Source organism: Peromyscus californicus, unplaced genomic scaffold (assembly GCF_007827085.1).
Source record: "Peromyscus californicus insignis strain IS unplaced genomic scaffold, ASM782708v3 Scaffold_4__1_contigs__length_199733344, whole genome shotgun sequence".
Lineage (NCBI taxonomy): Eukaryota > Metazoa > Chordata > Mammalia > Rodentia > Cricetidae > Peromyscus > Peromyscus californicus.
Genome location: NW_026294562.1, coordinates 88762324 through 88778076, shown reverse-complemented (window position 1 = coordinate 88778076; position 15753 = coordinate 88762324). Strand labels below are relative to the sequence as shown.

General features: G+C 43.1%; 1 protein-coding gene across 1 annotated transcript in view; it reads left to right on the top strand.

Moving 5' to 3' along the window:
* The window catches only part of Insc (INSC spindle orientation adaptor protein), a 112119-nt gene that overhangs the window by 51106 nt on the left and 45260 nt on the right, over window positions 1-15753 (top strand). The window contains exons 5-6 of the mRNA XM_052763368.1: window positions 1101-1224; window positions 13017-13130. Coding sequence (XP_052619328.1) covers window positions 1101-1224; window positions 13017-13130 — 238 coding nt within the window. The remainder of the gene's footprint in view (window positions 1-1100; window positions 1225-13016; window positions 13131-15753) is intronic.

The window sequence follows — 15753 nt, the reverse complement described above, 5'->3', positions numbered from 1 at the left end:
CACACTCAGATGCACACATACACATTCAACTTCGTAATGACACACTCTGAGTGTGTGTTGATATGTTCCTTTACCTTTCATGCCTCAAACCTGGATTTTGGCATCTGTGGGAAGCTGGAGAGTCTTTCCCTTTTCTGGGCAGAATATTCTCATGCCATGGGGTGGATGTCAGTCTAATCCCCTTTACTTTTCCTGTCTGGGAGGAAATCTTTGAGGCAGCTTCTTCTTCTATTTTTTTTTCATATTGTGGCAACAATCCTTCTGTTTTTCTTTCTTGTTAAAAATAAGTTTTAAACTGAAATAGAACCATATTACTTTCCACATCCCTTTCACCACTCAATGCCTCTCATGACCCCACTCTCAACTTAATAGTGTATTTTATTTTGATTATATGTGTATATATGGATGTAATAATACATATACATGTATATATGTATGTAGGTACAGGCACAAATGTATATAAATATAATTTTCTGAGTCCATTTTTGTTGGTGGTGTGGTTTCAAGGCTACCACTCTGGACTGGACAACCAATAAGAAGCTTATCCCCGGAAGAGGCCAATTCTTCTCCAACAGTCATTCATTGCCTATAGTTCCTTGTCTAGTGGTGGGATCCCTAAAACTTCCCCCCTTCCATGTTAACATGTCTATTGGTATTGCCATCATTTCTATCTGGTTTATGCAAGGGCAGCAATTCTTACAAGCTATAGTGAGAACACTAATGGTGCCTCATGCTGTAGCTACCTTCTCCAAAGCTTACTGCCCCTCCACCTCAGACACCACTGAGACCAGATGACTTGGCCATATTGGTAGCCCACTCTCCCAGGGAGAACCTAGAGATCTTGACTTTGCCCCTTCCTGGTGATAGCACTTTCCAACAGCAGGGGATGTGATGACTCCGGCACTTCTCTAGATAGCAAGAGGCCAGGGGACAAATCAAGCTGGCAGATTCCATCTCTGATTCTCTTGGAACCGGTGTCTTCCCTCTAGTCCATTCTTTCCACCCACCATGCCTTGAGCAAGTCCAGGTTTACCCTAGCCACAGCTGTGGTCCAACCAAGTGCCCCTTCTGGTGGCCCACTCTGTGGTTCTTCCTCCCAGGTGCCTCCAGGTGGAAAATGAGCATGTTTTGAAGTCAATGAAGGCCTGCGTGAGTGAGACCCTGAGCATGCTGGGCCAGCACTTTGGCCAGCTACTGGAGCTGGCTCTGACTCGGGAAGTGCAGGTCAGTGTGGATGGGGAGACAGAGGACACTGTGGGGCCACCAGGGAGGGAGCACTGAGTGACTCAGCCAGGCTGAGAATATCCAAAATGGCCTTTCTCGAGAGACATCCTCTTCAGACCACCAGTGCCCATGCCAGCATCTGTGTGGAGGCTGACAGGACTCAGCTGCGGTTTCCAGACTATCTAACCCAACTCTATAGTTTCCAGATGTCAGAGAGGAAAGATTTAGCCAAGTTACACAAGGTGGTGTCAGGGCTTGATGTATCTTTCAATACTGTTCCTAGTGCCCTGAATCTTTTCTGTTGAGCTATTATTCACAGCACACAGGGGCCCTTCTTATCTTGAAGAACTTAAGTTACCTGCAGGAGCCAAGCAGTTTTTGAAGTCTTGGCCACAGAGAAGACTCTAGAAAGGTCATCCTCTGCTTCTAGGCAGGCTCATGCTTGATTCCAGAAAGAGGGTGTGGTGCACTCTGTCGTCGTCTGACAGATGTATCAGACTGGTTCACAACAGAGTGTTTGTCAAGGCTTTTGACTTCCCTTGCTCTCTACTTCATCTGTGAGGTGAAACTTTCTCAAGAATAAAAGTAAGAAGAAGTGACGAGCAGGTGGAAGGCCTGTGGGTTAAATACGCGTCACTTCCCACTCCCTACTTTGGTATTCTAGAAGCCCTCCCAACACAGCAGGCTCCGTAAGGTTTTCATTAGGAAAGCTATTTACATGTTATTTATAGTTCAGGAATACTGTGCCACATACTTACCATTCTTTCCCACCACCAAATAAAAGCCTCCCATAAATAATAAATGTCTGATTTTCTCCAAAATCGGCCTCTCCGATGAGCTCAGAGATCCCTCTCTTCCTTTCCTGTGTGTGTCCCATTTTGCACAGGGCCCAGGCTCTTCTCGCCTGGTTCTCCTGCTAGTCCCACCTTGATCCATGTTCCTCCACCTGTGCCAGTGTGGCTGGCCCTAGGTACTCTCATCCTCTCAGCTGCAGGAGGGTCCTCAAAGGCTACCCTCCCTGTGCTTAGGATCTGAAATAAATAGACAGAGGCTCTCAAGGCTGAGGTGCTGGTGCTCTGGGGCCCTGTGACACTGGGGGCTCTGAGGTAGGCACTCTGAGTTAACGAACCAGTGTTAGCAATGACATGGAGGAGCAAGGGTGTTCACTTTAGGGTTCATGTCCCATACTGAATCATTAAACACGACTATCCATGTTGGTAAGAATAGCTAGTGCACGATGGACTGAAATATTGAAGTCGGAAGAAGACCTAAACCATGGGGACCCATCTCACCAGAGGAATTTCTAAGTGAGGTCCAGCATCTCTTTCTAACAGGCAGGGTTTCTCCTGCTTTAAGTGATAGTCATGGGAAGGGCCATGATTCTTTGGAGACGTGGACCACGTATCTGACCCCCTAGGTCAAGCTTCATTCTGCTTGTCCCTCATTCTGATTCTATTCAGGGTAGAACTCCTAACTCCGTACTCCCAAGCTTCTGGCTAGCTACTGTCCCATTGGGAGGTGTGACTGCCCAGGTCTCTGATGCCTGGCCTGGCAGCTGATCAGGGTCAGCTGCTCTTCTGTAACAGTTGAATTCCTCTCAGTCTTGCTTCCCAGGGAGGGGTGACAAAGTCTGTCCTTGATGTTTCTGCATATTTATTTTCTTCCTGGTAACTTCATTTCCTGGTATTTCCCTCCTTTCCTCCCAACATTCATCATGGTGTCCTCTGAGTCCCCTACAGGCCAGGCTTGCTGTGCTCATACTGCATCTTGGATGATCCATATCTTCTTAGCAAATTCCCTTGAAGGACAGTAGTGACTTCAAGAAATATATTGTCTGTAGGCAGGGTCACTGGTGTTCAGAGTTGCAAGCACATGGTTATTAAGTCAGAGACTCAATGTCATTCCCTAGGATGTTAGGGGAGTCTCTTATGTCAGGAGCCTGTATTTGGGGTATCCTGTTGTAAATAAAATAAAACCTCTTTATTTGCATCTATTATGTCCATTCTGCTTCTTCCCAAGGACCTACTGTATGGTACCACTCAGACTCAGGATGGGCTTTCTATCCTCCTTAAGCCTCTTTGAAAATATTTTCACGGGCATGCTCATCCCCTTATATTCATGAGTTTTGTCTCCCTGTAGCAGGGATTTTGACTTGTTTTGTTCATGTATTTCTAAGGCACATATCTCTTGATGATTTGAACAATACATGGTGGAGAAGGCCAAGTGGTACATTTCAAACTGGTAGGATCACATTTTAAAAAGATAAGTGTCTGTTTACTTATGCCGGGATCCTGGTGTTTCAAAGCATGCATTTTGGAGATATTTTTTTTTAGCACTATAGAGCTGTGTTGAGTAGTAAGTGAGAACAATCTCTCTAAATCACATATAAATAACAGTGAAACAATGCAAACAACAAAGGTGATAATAATGTAATATTACTCCATCTTGCTCTGACTCATCCTGGAATAGAATTCAGTCCTGTTTGGGGCCTATATTAGCTATTGGCAATATCTGTGTTGACAAAATGCCTGGCAAAAAGCATCTTAAGGGAAGAAGGACTTATTTTGACCCACAGTTTGAGGGTCACAGGGTTCACAGGGTCAGGGACATGCAGTGTAGACCCCTCATCAAGGGAAGCAGAGAGCAGAGAATGCTGATGCTCAGCTGACTTCTTCCGTCCCCCCTTTTTATTTGTACTGGGACCCCAGTCCACTGAATTGTATAACCCACAATCAGAGTGAGCCTTCCACCCTTGTTAAACCTTTCTGAAAACATTCTCATAGGCGAGCTTCAAGGTGTATCTCCCGGGTGATTCCAAATCTAGTCAAGTTGACAGTGACAATCATCACACACACTCAGGGGAAGTTCCGAGAACAAAGGGAGGTGCTGAAGATGGAGGTTTTGAAGAATACTTGGAGGGGGCAGGAGACGCTCAATCTGGAAATGGACATTTAAACCCTACGAGGTGCTTTGAAGCCACAAAGGGAAGTGCACTAGGGTCATTGGATTTAACCTCCAGGGTACCCCATATAGAGTAGCAGGGCTTCCCAGCAATGTGAGGGGCTGCCTTAGGAAGATTCCATGGCTCAGGTGAGCTGGCAATGACCAGAGGACTGAGGCAGCAGATGGAAGTTGGGCTGAATGTCTTATAAGTTCCTTCTCTCTCAATAGGCTATAAGTCTACAAATGTGGACATTATGTGGTGGAGGTAGGAGACCAAGCATAGGGTTTGGAACCAAATCAGAGTTCAAATCCTGACTGCCACTAACTCATTCTGCAAACTTGGGCAAGCTTCTTCATCTTTCTGACCCTTGTTTTCCTTGCTACTACAATGGATTGGGTTAGAGTAAATGAAATAACACATGATAACTGGTGATACTCTCTGGATTGTATATTATTGGCTAGAAATATGCTCTGCCTTAAAACAGTAAGTTTTGTAACAGGAGTGTCATAATTTCATAATTGTGTACTGATATTATTTTAACTGTTCAGTAAGGATGATATGGTGGCAGATGGAGCAGAGGGAAGCCAGCTGTCTGTGGGGCACCCTTCACGTTCCTGAAGCCATTGTCCTTTTGGGATCATAGTCAGAAATCAGCTTGCTTCTAGGAGGCTCAGAAGCAGTTCATAACGTCATGGCCATGAAATCATGGATAGATTCCCTGACTCTAGGGTCTAAAAGTTGCTTCTGATTCGGTTTGCCACTCTCAGGTTTTGCTCAGCCGTGTTGTCCTATCCAGGTAAAGTGAGGCTGCAGTGAGATTAAATAGCAACATAGACATATCCCAAGTGCACGTGTCAGAGAAGATGTAGACATTTCCAGACATTTCCCCCATCTTGTTTTATAACTCCCTAGGAGAAAAAGCAAATGGAAAACAAACTCAATTCCACTGCTTATCCCAACTGGGAGGATTTTCGTCCACTTTGTTTGTGGGGAGCATTCATTACTCATTGCTGTGACAAAAATTCCCGTGAAGAGCAACTAAGGGAAGAAGTTGTTTGGCTTTAGGTTTGCAGGTTGGTCCATCATGGCTCGGCAGCAGGAATGTGAGAGAGGTCACACCTCACCTGCAGCCAGGAAGCAGACAGATAGGTGCCAGTGCTCAGCTCACGGTAGGTCTCCTTTTTATTCATGCTGGGATCAAAGCCCTTACAATGGCGCTGCTCACAGTTAAGACTGGTTTTCCTAGCTCAGTTGACTGAATCTAGAAATCACAAGCATGCCCAGAGGTGTGTCTCCTGGGTGATTCTAGAACCTGTCAAGTTGACAACCAATGTTAACCATTATAGGCAGTATCTGGTTTCCTTTGTGGCTACAGTCCAGGTTGTCTCTGAAGTAATGGGGAGGGGGTTTTGGGAAATATTGACTTATGCTGATTTATGCCAAACATAACTGGAGTGCCCAGATGGGTTAGCACCTCAGACTCAGTGTTATCTTACTACTACACTCTCTGCAAGAAGATTGAAGTAGGCCAATTCTCAATCCTTAGGGCAGAAACCCCAGGCATCATTTTGTCCTTAGATTCTATCCCTAGGGCATCCGGGGGCCTTAAATGTACATTGCAGCTAAGGGAAAGAGATTACAGTCTTGGATGGGGTTTGGACAGGATGCCGGCCCGAGAATGTATTTCTGTTGTCCATAGCCACAAGCAAGTGTGAACATGTACCTACTAAGAAAGCCATTGCAGATTACTTGTGCTGCTGTATTTACCGTATATGGGAGAAAAATGTCCCTGTTCTCACAGAAGGACATGTGGACATTTCCTCCTTCCTGAAAAGTCAGGAATTTGCAAGTATTTTACACTGATGTGCTCGGCGTGCATTCCTTCCCACCCTGCATGGTAGGAATGCCTTCAGTGCTTGCCCCTTCTGTACATGTGTGACTAACACCCCAGGCTTCAGTGGCTCTTTCAGGCGACTTGAGCTGCTGAGCTTCGAACCACTTTGGATGCATTGCATTTCTCAGGTTCCCAGCAGACACGCAAGCACATTGCGTTTCAAGTAAACTTATTTCTAGATCTTCCCTTTCCATGTGTCTTCTTTCTCAGGGATGCATGTGGCTTTTACTAGCACGTGTGTTAATTCTCAGAGGGAAGCTGTGCTTATCACACACCCCACACTTGGTCTTCCAAAAACCTGGAAATCAAGTCAGGGAGAAGCCTCCATCCGGGAATGATGAAGCCCTTGGGCCATCATGACTGGCTCCACAGATTTTTTACACAGTTGTGTTGAGAGGGGCATTAGAAATTGTATGTTTTCCCCAGAGTGGGGTTTTCTGAATTCAGATAGTTGGCAGAGCATGTGATGGGGTATGGGAATTTCCAGGTAGTTTATCTTTTCTATTTGTTTTATTCTGGAACAGTGTATGGCTCTTGAATCAGAACAAAGAGAAGATTGGTGGGACACATCCAATCTTAAAAACGACTGTTTTAAAGTACCTACTTAAATGAAAGCAGTTCCCTTCAGTCATTTTTCATACTCATCCCTAGACTGTGACATTAACTGGAAAGAAAAGTATCACAGGAGAGCCAAAGACTCTAAATGATGATTCTCAATGTAGTTGGCTTTGTTTTAGATTCCCCCCCCCCCCACAGATTTGGTGTGCACTATTGAAAAGAGCAATTGTCAAAATATTTTTGAAATATTTATACCAGAAATATAATATCTAATGCTTAAAATTATAAAATTAATTACTAGCAGCTGGACTAATTCCATTTATAATATATATATATATATATATATATATATATATATATATATTTTCAACTATCCATTCCATCAAGATATATTTGCAATAAAATTTTGATTTGTAAGATTTGTAGTTATCAAAATTTGTTTCATGTTTACCAGTTGTACTGATGATAACTGTGATGTCAATCAACCAGGAAAAATTTGGGTTTGTTTGTTTGTGACACTTGGAACCTTATAATAAAGTATATAAAATAAAATGTCAAAATATCAATGATAAGTATCATAAGGGTGATCAATAAAACACTTTAACATTTAAATTCAATACATTAAGGAAAATTTTTGAGAGGAAAGTACACTGAGGATATAAATTTAATGATGAGAAGTTATAAAAATGTCAAAGAAATATTTTTCACATATTTTTAAATGGATGATGAAGTTGTTATTTTGATATTCAAATTACAGTGACTACATATGAATGACTGATGCAGGGATTTTATTTTTATGTCAATATACATAATCTGCAGGAAATTACATAATACTATGCTGAAAAATTTTAGCTGTTGGGTTAAAAATATGCAAAATCACAGACACAAATAGCATTATGTCATGATGGTTGCTGCCCCTACTTCTCACTCTAAGATTCCTTTGGATTTTGGGACCCCTGGCTCCTACAGAGGATTTCCATCTGGTTCCCACCCTTGTTGCCTCAAGGAACCCTCTTGGGCAGATCTCTGGCACATTTGGGCCATGAGGACTAAGTAGCTCTGGAGCCAGACACTGCAGCACCATCTTCTTATATGTTTGAACAGGTTGGGCTTGAGTAGTATTTCTTTCAACTGCATCATTGTTTTTCAATAGCAGTCTCGGTCCCTGGTTCTTCCTGTTGATACACTAACACTTTCAAAGAGACTACCAAATTCGGAGCCATCTGGATCTGGACAGTTTTCCCACATACTATGGCTTTCTGGCACATTCTTCTGTTTTGTTTTGTTTTCCATTTTCTTCTAGACTTAGGGATATTTTTCTGCTTGAAAGAAATAAAGTCACCCAAGGTTTGGTCTTCCAAAAGCCTCTGGTTTCCACATCTTATCTACATTTACCTTTCTAAATGGGGTATTCTCAGCCAAGAGATATTTCCCCCTGATCAACAGTTAATCCAACTCTGGGCTGTTGATACTTTGTCCAGGTTCTGTCCAGTGTGCCCAGTCTCTGTGTTATCCCTCCAGAATCATGCATTTTTCCAGCATGTTCCCCAGGACGTGAGCTGTTCCCCTTTCCCACTTCCCAGAACTTTGATCTGGTTATTTCTCCATTTACCCTTTGGAGTATCTGTGGTGATCATTGTGGCATTTCTCTATGCTTCATAACCTTGTTAAAGAATATAAGCAAACCCCAATGGTAGTTTTCATCATATTTCATGATCATAAGTGTAAGTGATTTGGGTGGGGCTTAGTTGAGTGACTCTACTGTTTCCTGTCTCTCAAGAAGATGCTGTCCAGCTGGCAGATAGTTCAGTGACCTCCAGTCAGCTTCCATCATGTGTATGTTGCAAATCTGTTCTTAGTGGAAAGTATAGATAGGGATTCTTCAAGAAACTCTTCAGGCTTCTCAAATGTCTTACATACCACTCTAGGGCTCCCAAAGGACTGTCTAAAGAAGCCTGGGTGGAAGGCTCAAGGCTTCTTATGACTTCATCTTAGGAGTCCTGGAATATCACTCCTGCCAGGCACTGACTTCTATTGGTCAAGCAAAGCATCAAAATTCAAAGGAGGGGTGATTAGAATGCAAACTTCTTCAGGAGGGATAGATTGGGGGTCTGTAGCTGTCTTAATCCACTACGCCTGGTCAAATCCGCCTGGTCTAGTGTAACTCCCTGGCTCACTTTGTCCAGCTACACACTTCCCATCTAGAGCTCCAGGAAAAGTCTCACAATATTTTCCTTGATCCTTTGAGAAATGCATTCTAGCCAGGTTGGTTTCTCTCCCTTCTGATAGATTTCACTGGCTTTCAGTGGCTCTTTCTGACTGAGACAGAATTGAAAGACACTGCACTTTCTAGTGCCTTATTTAGAGCTGGACGACTTCACAAATTCTTGCTTCTCCATGTCATTTTTCCTGAACTTAAAGACATTTTTATTATTTTTGTTGTTTCATGTCTATGTGGTCTGTCTTTTAAGAATGTATTTGTAGCCGGGCGGTTGTGGCGCACGCCTTTAATCCCAGCACTCGGGAGGCAGAGCCAGGATCTCTGTGAGTTCGAGGCCAGCCTGGGCTACCAAGTGAGTCCCAGGAAAGGTGCAAAGCTACACAGAGAAACCCTGTCTCGAAAAACCAAAAAAAAAAAAAAAAAGAATGTATTTGTCACTCACCCTGCTAAGCCTATCTTGTTTTTTTGTCTCCAATCTTTGATCCTTCTTATGATCTAGAGTAAAGCATCTTTTTGGAATGTCTCTAGTTTCTCCTTGATTTCCTGTAAAACAAAAATTGAACCAAGCTCCCCCCAAATTAACCTTTAGAAATGCGTGTGTATTAGTTACCAAGATAGATAGGCTGTTCCTGGGGTTAAAGGGAGGAAGCTGGCTATGGTGAGGAAAGCTGTTTCAAGTTTGATGAAGAAGGACTTGAGTAGGAGGAGAGACTTTGGGAGTGAGCACAAAGGCATCAGTTGGGAGAGACCTCCATAATAGAGACATGCTGAGCTAATCTCACCTGGAAGTAGATCAGGGGAAGTGTGGTTTTGGCAAGAGCATGATGGAAGACAGTGGAATCAGCAAAGGGCTCTGGGTCAGCTCTGCCTCCTGTTGTGGGAGCCCTGGTGACTCCATGGATTGTTAGATGCTGATGAGGCCAGGATACAGTGAGTGTTGTTGATGGGATTGAAAGGCACACTTGCTTCGGCTTTTGGCTTTTCCAGTCTAAGTGAGGTCATGTGCGTACTAGTAACGGGACTGCTGACCTTCGAGGTGGAAATGCAGACACACAGGGAGTAGTTGTGTGGCTAGGACAAAAGATCAGACAAAAGCAACTTTAAAAAGGGAGGGGTTATTTTGAGGGTTTTTTTTTTGTTGTTGTTGTTTTGTTTTTTTTGTTTTTTTGAGACAGGGTTTCTCTGTGTAGCTTTGGAGCCTGTCCTGGATCTCGCTCTGTAGACCAGGCTGGCCTTGAACTCACGGAGATTCTCCTGGCTCTGCCTCCCATGTGCTGGGATTAAAGGTGTGCACCACCACCACCACCCAGTGGGAGGGGTTATTTTGGGTACTGTTGAAAGAGGGACACAGTCCATCACGATGGAAAGGCCTAGGAGCAGGCTCATGAGGCAGCTGTCACATTGTGTCCTCAGTCAGGAAGCAGAGATGAAAGCTGGTACTCAGTTCACTTTCTTCTTATTCATTCTGGGCCCCTAGCTCATGAGATGGTGCCCCTCAGTTAAACTTTTCTAGAAACACTCATAGATACACCCAGAGGTGTGTTTCCATTGTGATGTGAAATCCAGTCAGACTGGCCACAAGGATTAACTGTTGCACTGGGAACGAAGTCCAGCTCCTATGGACCGTGTGTGTTTGACCTTGGTCAGTTGTGTGTACTTCAGGTTTCTCCAGTGTGAAATGAGAGTTGAATTAAAGACTGACATTGTAATGTTCAGAGCTTTGGTCTGTTTTTCCAAATTTATGCTGTGGGAAAGTATGCTTACAACTTTTTTTTTTGTCCCCGAGATATGTCTGGGGTGTAATTATTGTATATATGTGTATAGACATTAACATGAAATTATTCTCAGACATAAATGGTCTAATATTAGCAGTTGATTGCAGAAGACATTGGGCTCGAATTGTTTAATTTAATGCTAATTTGCTTCAAGTGCAAACACTCATCAGGAACATTAGGTAATTATCATTTAGGTACGGGACCCCAATATATGAAATCTACATTTCCATTTGAGTGTGTGTCTCATGTGTAGCTGCTCATGGCAAGAGGGGGGAGGGAGCCGAACATGTATGTTCATTACAGAGATCGTGCTAGCTTTTGTTGAATCTCTTGTATGAGGTACCTACCAAGTCTTAGAGAATAAAATATTTTTGTTTTTAATGTAGTTTGCTTAAATACATACTTAGTCTAAGACTGTTCTATGTAGAGGATTAGCATGCTGTGTGTGAAGAATTCTGTGAGTTTGAATAAAAAAGAAGTAAGAGAGAGACACCCAAATTTTTTCACTTTAATCAATTTATAAGTGGTGAAACCAAGTCCTAAGAAGTTTATCTCATTTTCCCAAGACCACAAAATGATGACTTCTAACAATGTTTTACTTCACTATGGTAGGCTCTTTCAGAAGTTCTCTCTGTGCATGTTAGCAAGTTCAGGATAAGAGCATCCTATGAGAGACAGATGCTGCTTATTCCAACATTGTACAGATGGGGAAACTGAGGCAAGGAAAGGCTACAGCAAATCATTTGCTCTAGGATACAGCTCCAGAAATGGCAGAGTCAGGATTGGAACTCAGGCATTTTAGTTTCAGAATCTGCCCTCAGCCAGATTTGTTCTTGGTTAGAACAGAGCACTGAAGACAAGCAGAGACTAGAGCCCGGATCCCTTCCTTCCTTCGAGAATCCTTTCTACAACACCAGGTTATTTAAAAACATGGCCTCTTAATATTTAAAATAAACAGTGCAGGGGTTGCAGTATATGCCTATAATCTCAGCTCTTAGAGACAGTGGCAGGAGAATTGGGCATGGGTTGCATGAGTCTCTGTTTCAAGACAATATGAAAAAGGACTAGGGAGAGGGCTCAACCTGTAAAGTAATTGTTGTTCAAGAACAAAGACCTAAATTCAATCTCCCAGATCCACCTATGTTAAAGAAGCTGGTGCAGCTGCAGCGGTGTGTCTGCCATTCTAGAGCTGGAGAGGAAGAAAGAAAGACCCTTTGAGCTCACTGGTGGAACTGGTAAGCTCTGGGTTCAGTGAGAGACCTTGTATCAAAATATTAGATGGAGAGAGACAAACATATCCATGCATGCACACATGTACATATTCTTGCATACATACATTCACACACATATATACGTATATGCATGTACACAGGCATATATAAATACACATGTGCACACACATGCATGCACACACAAGTGCATATACATGCAAACACACATGGTGCAAATGGGCATGCACATATGCTCACACACATGTATACACAGAGAACCACTAAAAAGATACCTGAAATTTGCACCCATATTTTCCAGATTTTGTTTTCTCATAGGAGGCCCAGGAAGGCAGGTCTCCATATCCATACTTCTTAGGGGAAATTTGAGCAACTGTATTCATTAGTAGGTGAGAATAGTTGATAATCAATAATGAGTCATATGTGCCAAGGCTAATGGCTGAGTATGAAGTGATTTCAATTTGTAATGCTTTCCTCCCCCAGGAATTAGCTAAACTCTTCTAGGAATAATCTTCATATCTTATTTGTTAATGGCTTCCCTGGCTCTTCCTTAATAGTGTGGTCCTATATCCAAGCCTCTCCACACATACTAGAGTGTTTCATCTTTGATCAGTGTAGCATTCGTTACTCTTGGAGTTACCTACCTGTTAGTAGAATTCTGGTGTCACTATTTCTTGTGGTTATATTCCCAATACAAACATCCCCAGGCAGTGTGATGGTAATGTGGAGTGCTTGTCTCAGCCCTTGAACCCATCACCAGCTGGGGTTCATCCTTGTCTAACAGCCACACAGAATGAACAAATTCTTTCGCCGTAACTATGGACATGCCTTTGCTGTCACAATTGATGCTTGTTTATTTTGTCTGTGGTTTCTGTTCTCATTGTGAACTTACAGCACAACCAAGTGGTATTTTCTGAGGCCTTCTGTGAACTAAAATAGAGCTCATTTGATCCCCATGCACTATTGGTTTGAAATGATGCTCCATCTCTGCATCTTTTCAATGGTGCCTAGACCTCACCCACAGCTAGTGTCTTATTGCTCCTACAAGTAGGTGGGACAAGACTGTAGATTCCACAGAGGTTATTAGAAGCATGGACCCACTGGTATTCCATTTAGGAAGAGGAGCAAAGGGCAGGTGGATGTTAACCAGCTGACTTTTTTCTTTTCCTAGGCACTTGTGAGAAAAATCGATACCTCAGACAATATCTACATCATGGAGTCTACCACAGGGAACTTGTTCAGCCTGACCCAGGAGGGAGCTCCTTTGTGCCGCATCATAGCCAAGGTGAATTTCATGGTTGGGGACCAGAGATCAGGTCTGGGAAAAGCAGGAGGAAGGTATGCTTGTTTGGTAGGTGGGAACAGCTGGCTCAGATTTGTCTTGGCCACAGTTAACTTTCTGTGTGACTTTGGAAGAGTCACTTTTCTTGATGTTTCCCAGGCCCCATGATTTCATTTCCCACTTTGACACAAAAAGATAAAGTAGTTAGGGTTCTGTAAAGGAACATAACTTATAAAATTCATGTATTAAAGCAGGACTTATTTGAGTGACTTACACAGTGCAGTCTGGGTAGTCCAGCAATGGCTGCCTTCACACTGGAGAGAATGAGAACCAAGAGTTGCTCAGGCCTGGGGGATTCCTGGAGAGCCACTGACTTCACTCCATGGTGGAAGGCCAAAAATGCTGGTTTCCAATGTCAATAGAGGATGTGGTGGAAGCAACAGCAACTACAAACAAGATGAGTTGTGAACAGAGTGAATGAACTTGCAAATAGGGTAGATGAGCTTGCCAGCAAGATACAAATGGAAGCAGGCAAAAAGCTAAAGTTTTCCCTCTGACTTCCTGATATTCGGACCACTGCTAGTGGACACTGCCCACATTTAGGGTGAGTCTTTCCACTTCAATTAGCCTAGTCGAGAAAATCCCTCACAGCTATGTTTCTCAGTTCCAGATTCAGCCAAGTTGACAGCCGAGATTAACCATTGCAGATACATCCTCAGAACTTCTGCAGTCTTTCTAACAAGGCACTTGAAATGTCAACCCTTCTTTTTCATTCTACACACATCTTCTTGACAATGTGATGTCCCTGGTGTCTACAGGAAGATGCAGTGGTACAAAGACCATCTGGCATATAGCATCAATGCCATAAACAAACAAATCCATAAACATTGGTTTTATATGACCTCCTTTCATTATGGAAGTAAGAAATGTAGTGTCTTAGACCCAGTTCAGGGAAAAGTTTTAAAATATAGCCTTACCTGTAGCTAAGCTCTGTTCACATTCTGTTCACATCCCTTAATAGCTCTCACTGTAACTTCTACCCCATAATAATCAGCAGAAGTGTTTTCGGAAGAAATAAGAAGACTGTGTCTGTATACATGAACTTCATCTTGTCAGACACATGTGTTCTTAAGGGATCTATCTAAGCTTCTTGGTCGGACCTCAAAAGCCCATGACCACTTCAGCACTACATGGGAGGAAGAGGAAATAAAAGCGACAGCTGTGTAAATCACCAACTTCTTGGTTGCCTCACCTTGACTGTGGCTCTCAGACAAAGTTAGGTGTGTTGCTTTCTTCCTTTCTCACCAGAGAAGTGGTGTCACTACAGAACTAGTGGTCTAAGTGGAAACCAGTTCTGCCTTCCATAGATTCAGGTGCCCGTCTCAGGAGGAGGATCCAGGGGTGTGGTCCCCAGGCCCATCTGGACAGCAATCCTTCAGAGAGGAAAACACCAGATGCTTTGGTGCCAACACAAAGTTACTGCAATTCGGGGCTTATGCTTGGGACTCTTCTTTTCAGCAAGTTCTCTGAAAGATGACAGACTCAGAGTCACTGATCAAAGCCCTTGAAGAACTGAAATCGGGCTAAAGGTTTCTCAGCTCTGGTTGGGGAACAAGTGAATTGTGTTTAATGGCATTAGCTGACATGTCACTCTCATTCATGTCATGCATAACTTGTTTCTTTTAAAACATGAAAACAGCCTACGTCATGGAGACTGTGTTGTTCCCATTTATAATAGAGTTTATGTCTTGAGGAACTTATCCAAAGTTATATACATCCCTTAGGAACACATGTGTCTGACAAGATGGAGTTCATGTTTACAGACACATTCTTTTCATTTCTCCTGAAAACACCAATAGCTAATAAGTGGTCAGTTCAGAATTAGAACTAAGAGCTCTGGTTCCAAGTTCATGGCCCAAAGCCCACAGTGGTGACTCCTGATTCAAGCCTTAGGCCAAAGCATGGCTTAGAATCATGGCAGAGTTTTAAGCAGTTTCTAATTCTGTTTTAATTGGTCTGGAATGGTAGATGTTTTTTTTTCCCCAGGTGATTTCTAATCCTTTGCTGACTACTATCTCTTTAGGAGGCATTAGTTGAGGTTTTACTTGAGTGCATATGGTAGTGCTGGGGAAAAGAAATAAGGAAAGAATTGGGTCCCAAGGATTCTGTGACTCCATCATTCAACTTGGTGTAGAGTCTTGACTTGCAGAGGTCACATGATACTGTGTAGAACAAAGACGTTCTTCAATCTCTCAACTCCAGTTTGGAGAATAAATTCCCACAGACCTAGCTGAATTTCTTTTGGAACAAAGAACATTTTTCTCTTAAAAAATAAGTGGCAAATCTTGGCTGGCCCAGGTTCTCAAAACCTCCTTTCTATGTGCTGCTGGTGTAGACAACGTCTACCACTTGCCTGTCCCCACGCGCCCGCTTCCTCCCCCCTCCTGCCATGTTCCTCTTTCACGAAAACAGAGAGTAGACATGAGTTTGAATCTGAGCCAAATGTAGTGTTTGACTTCATGCTGGCTAGTCTTCTCAGAGGTCTGGGACTCTCCCTGGGTTAATGTTGACTACAAACATGTCCAGTGGGAGGGGAGAGAGCAGGGGAGAAAGGCCTGGGCAAGGA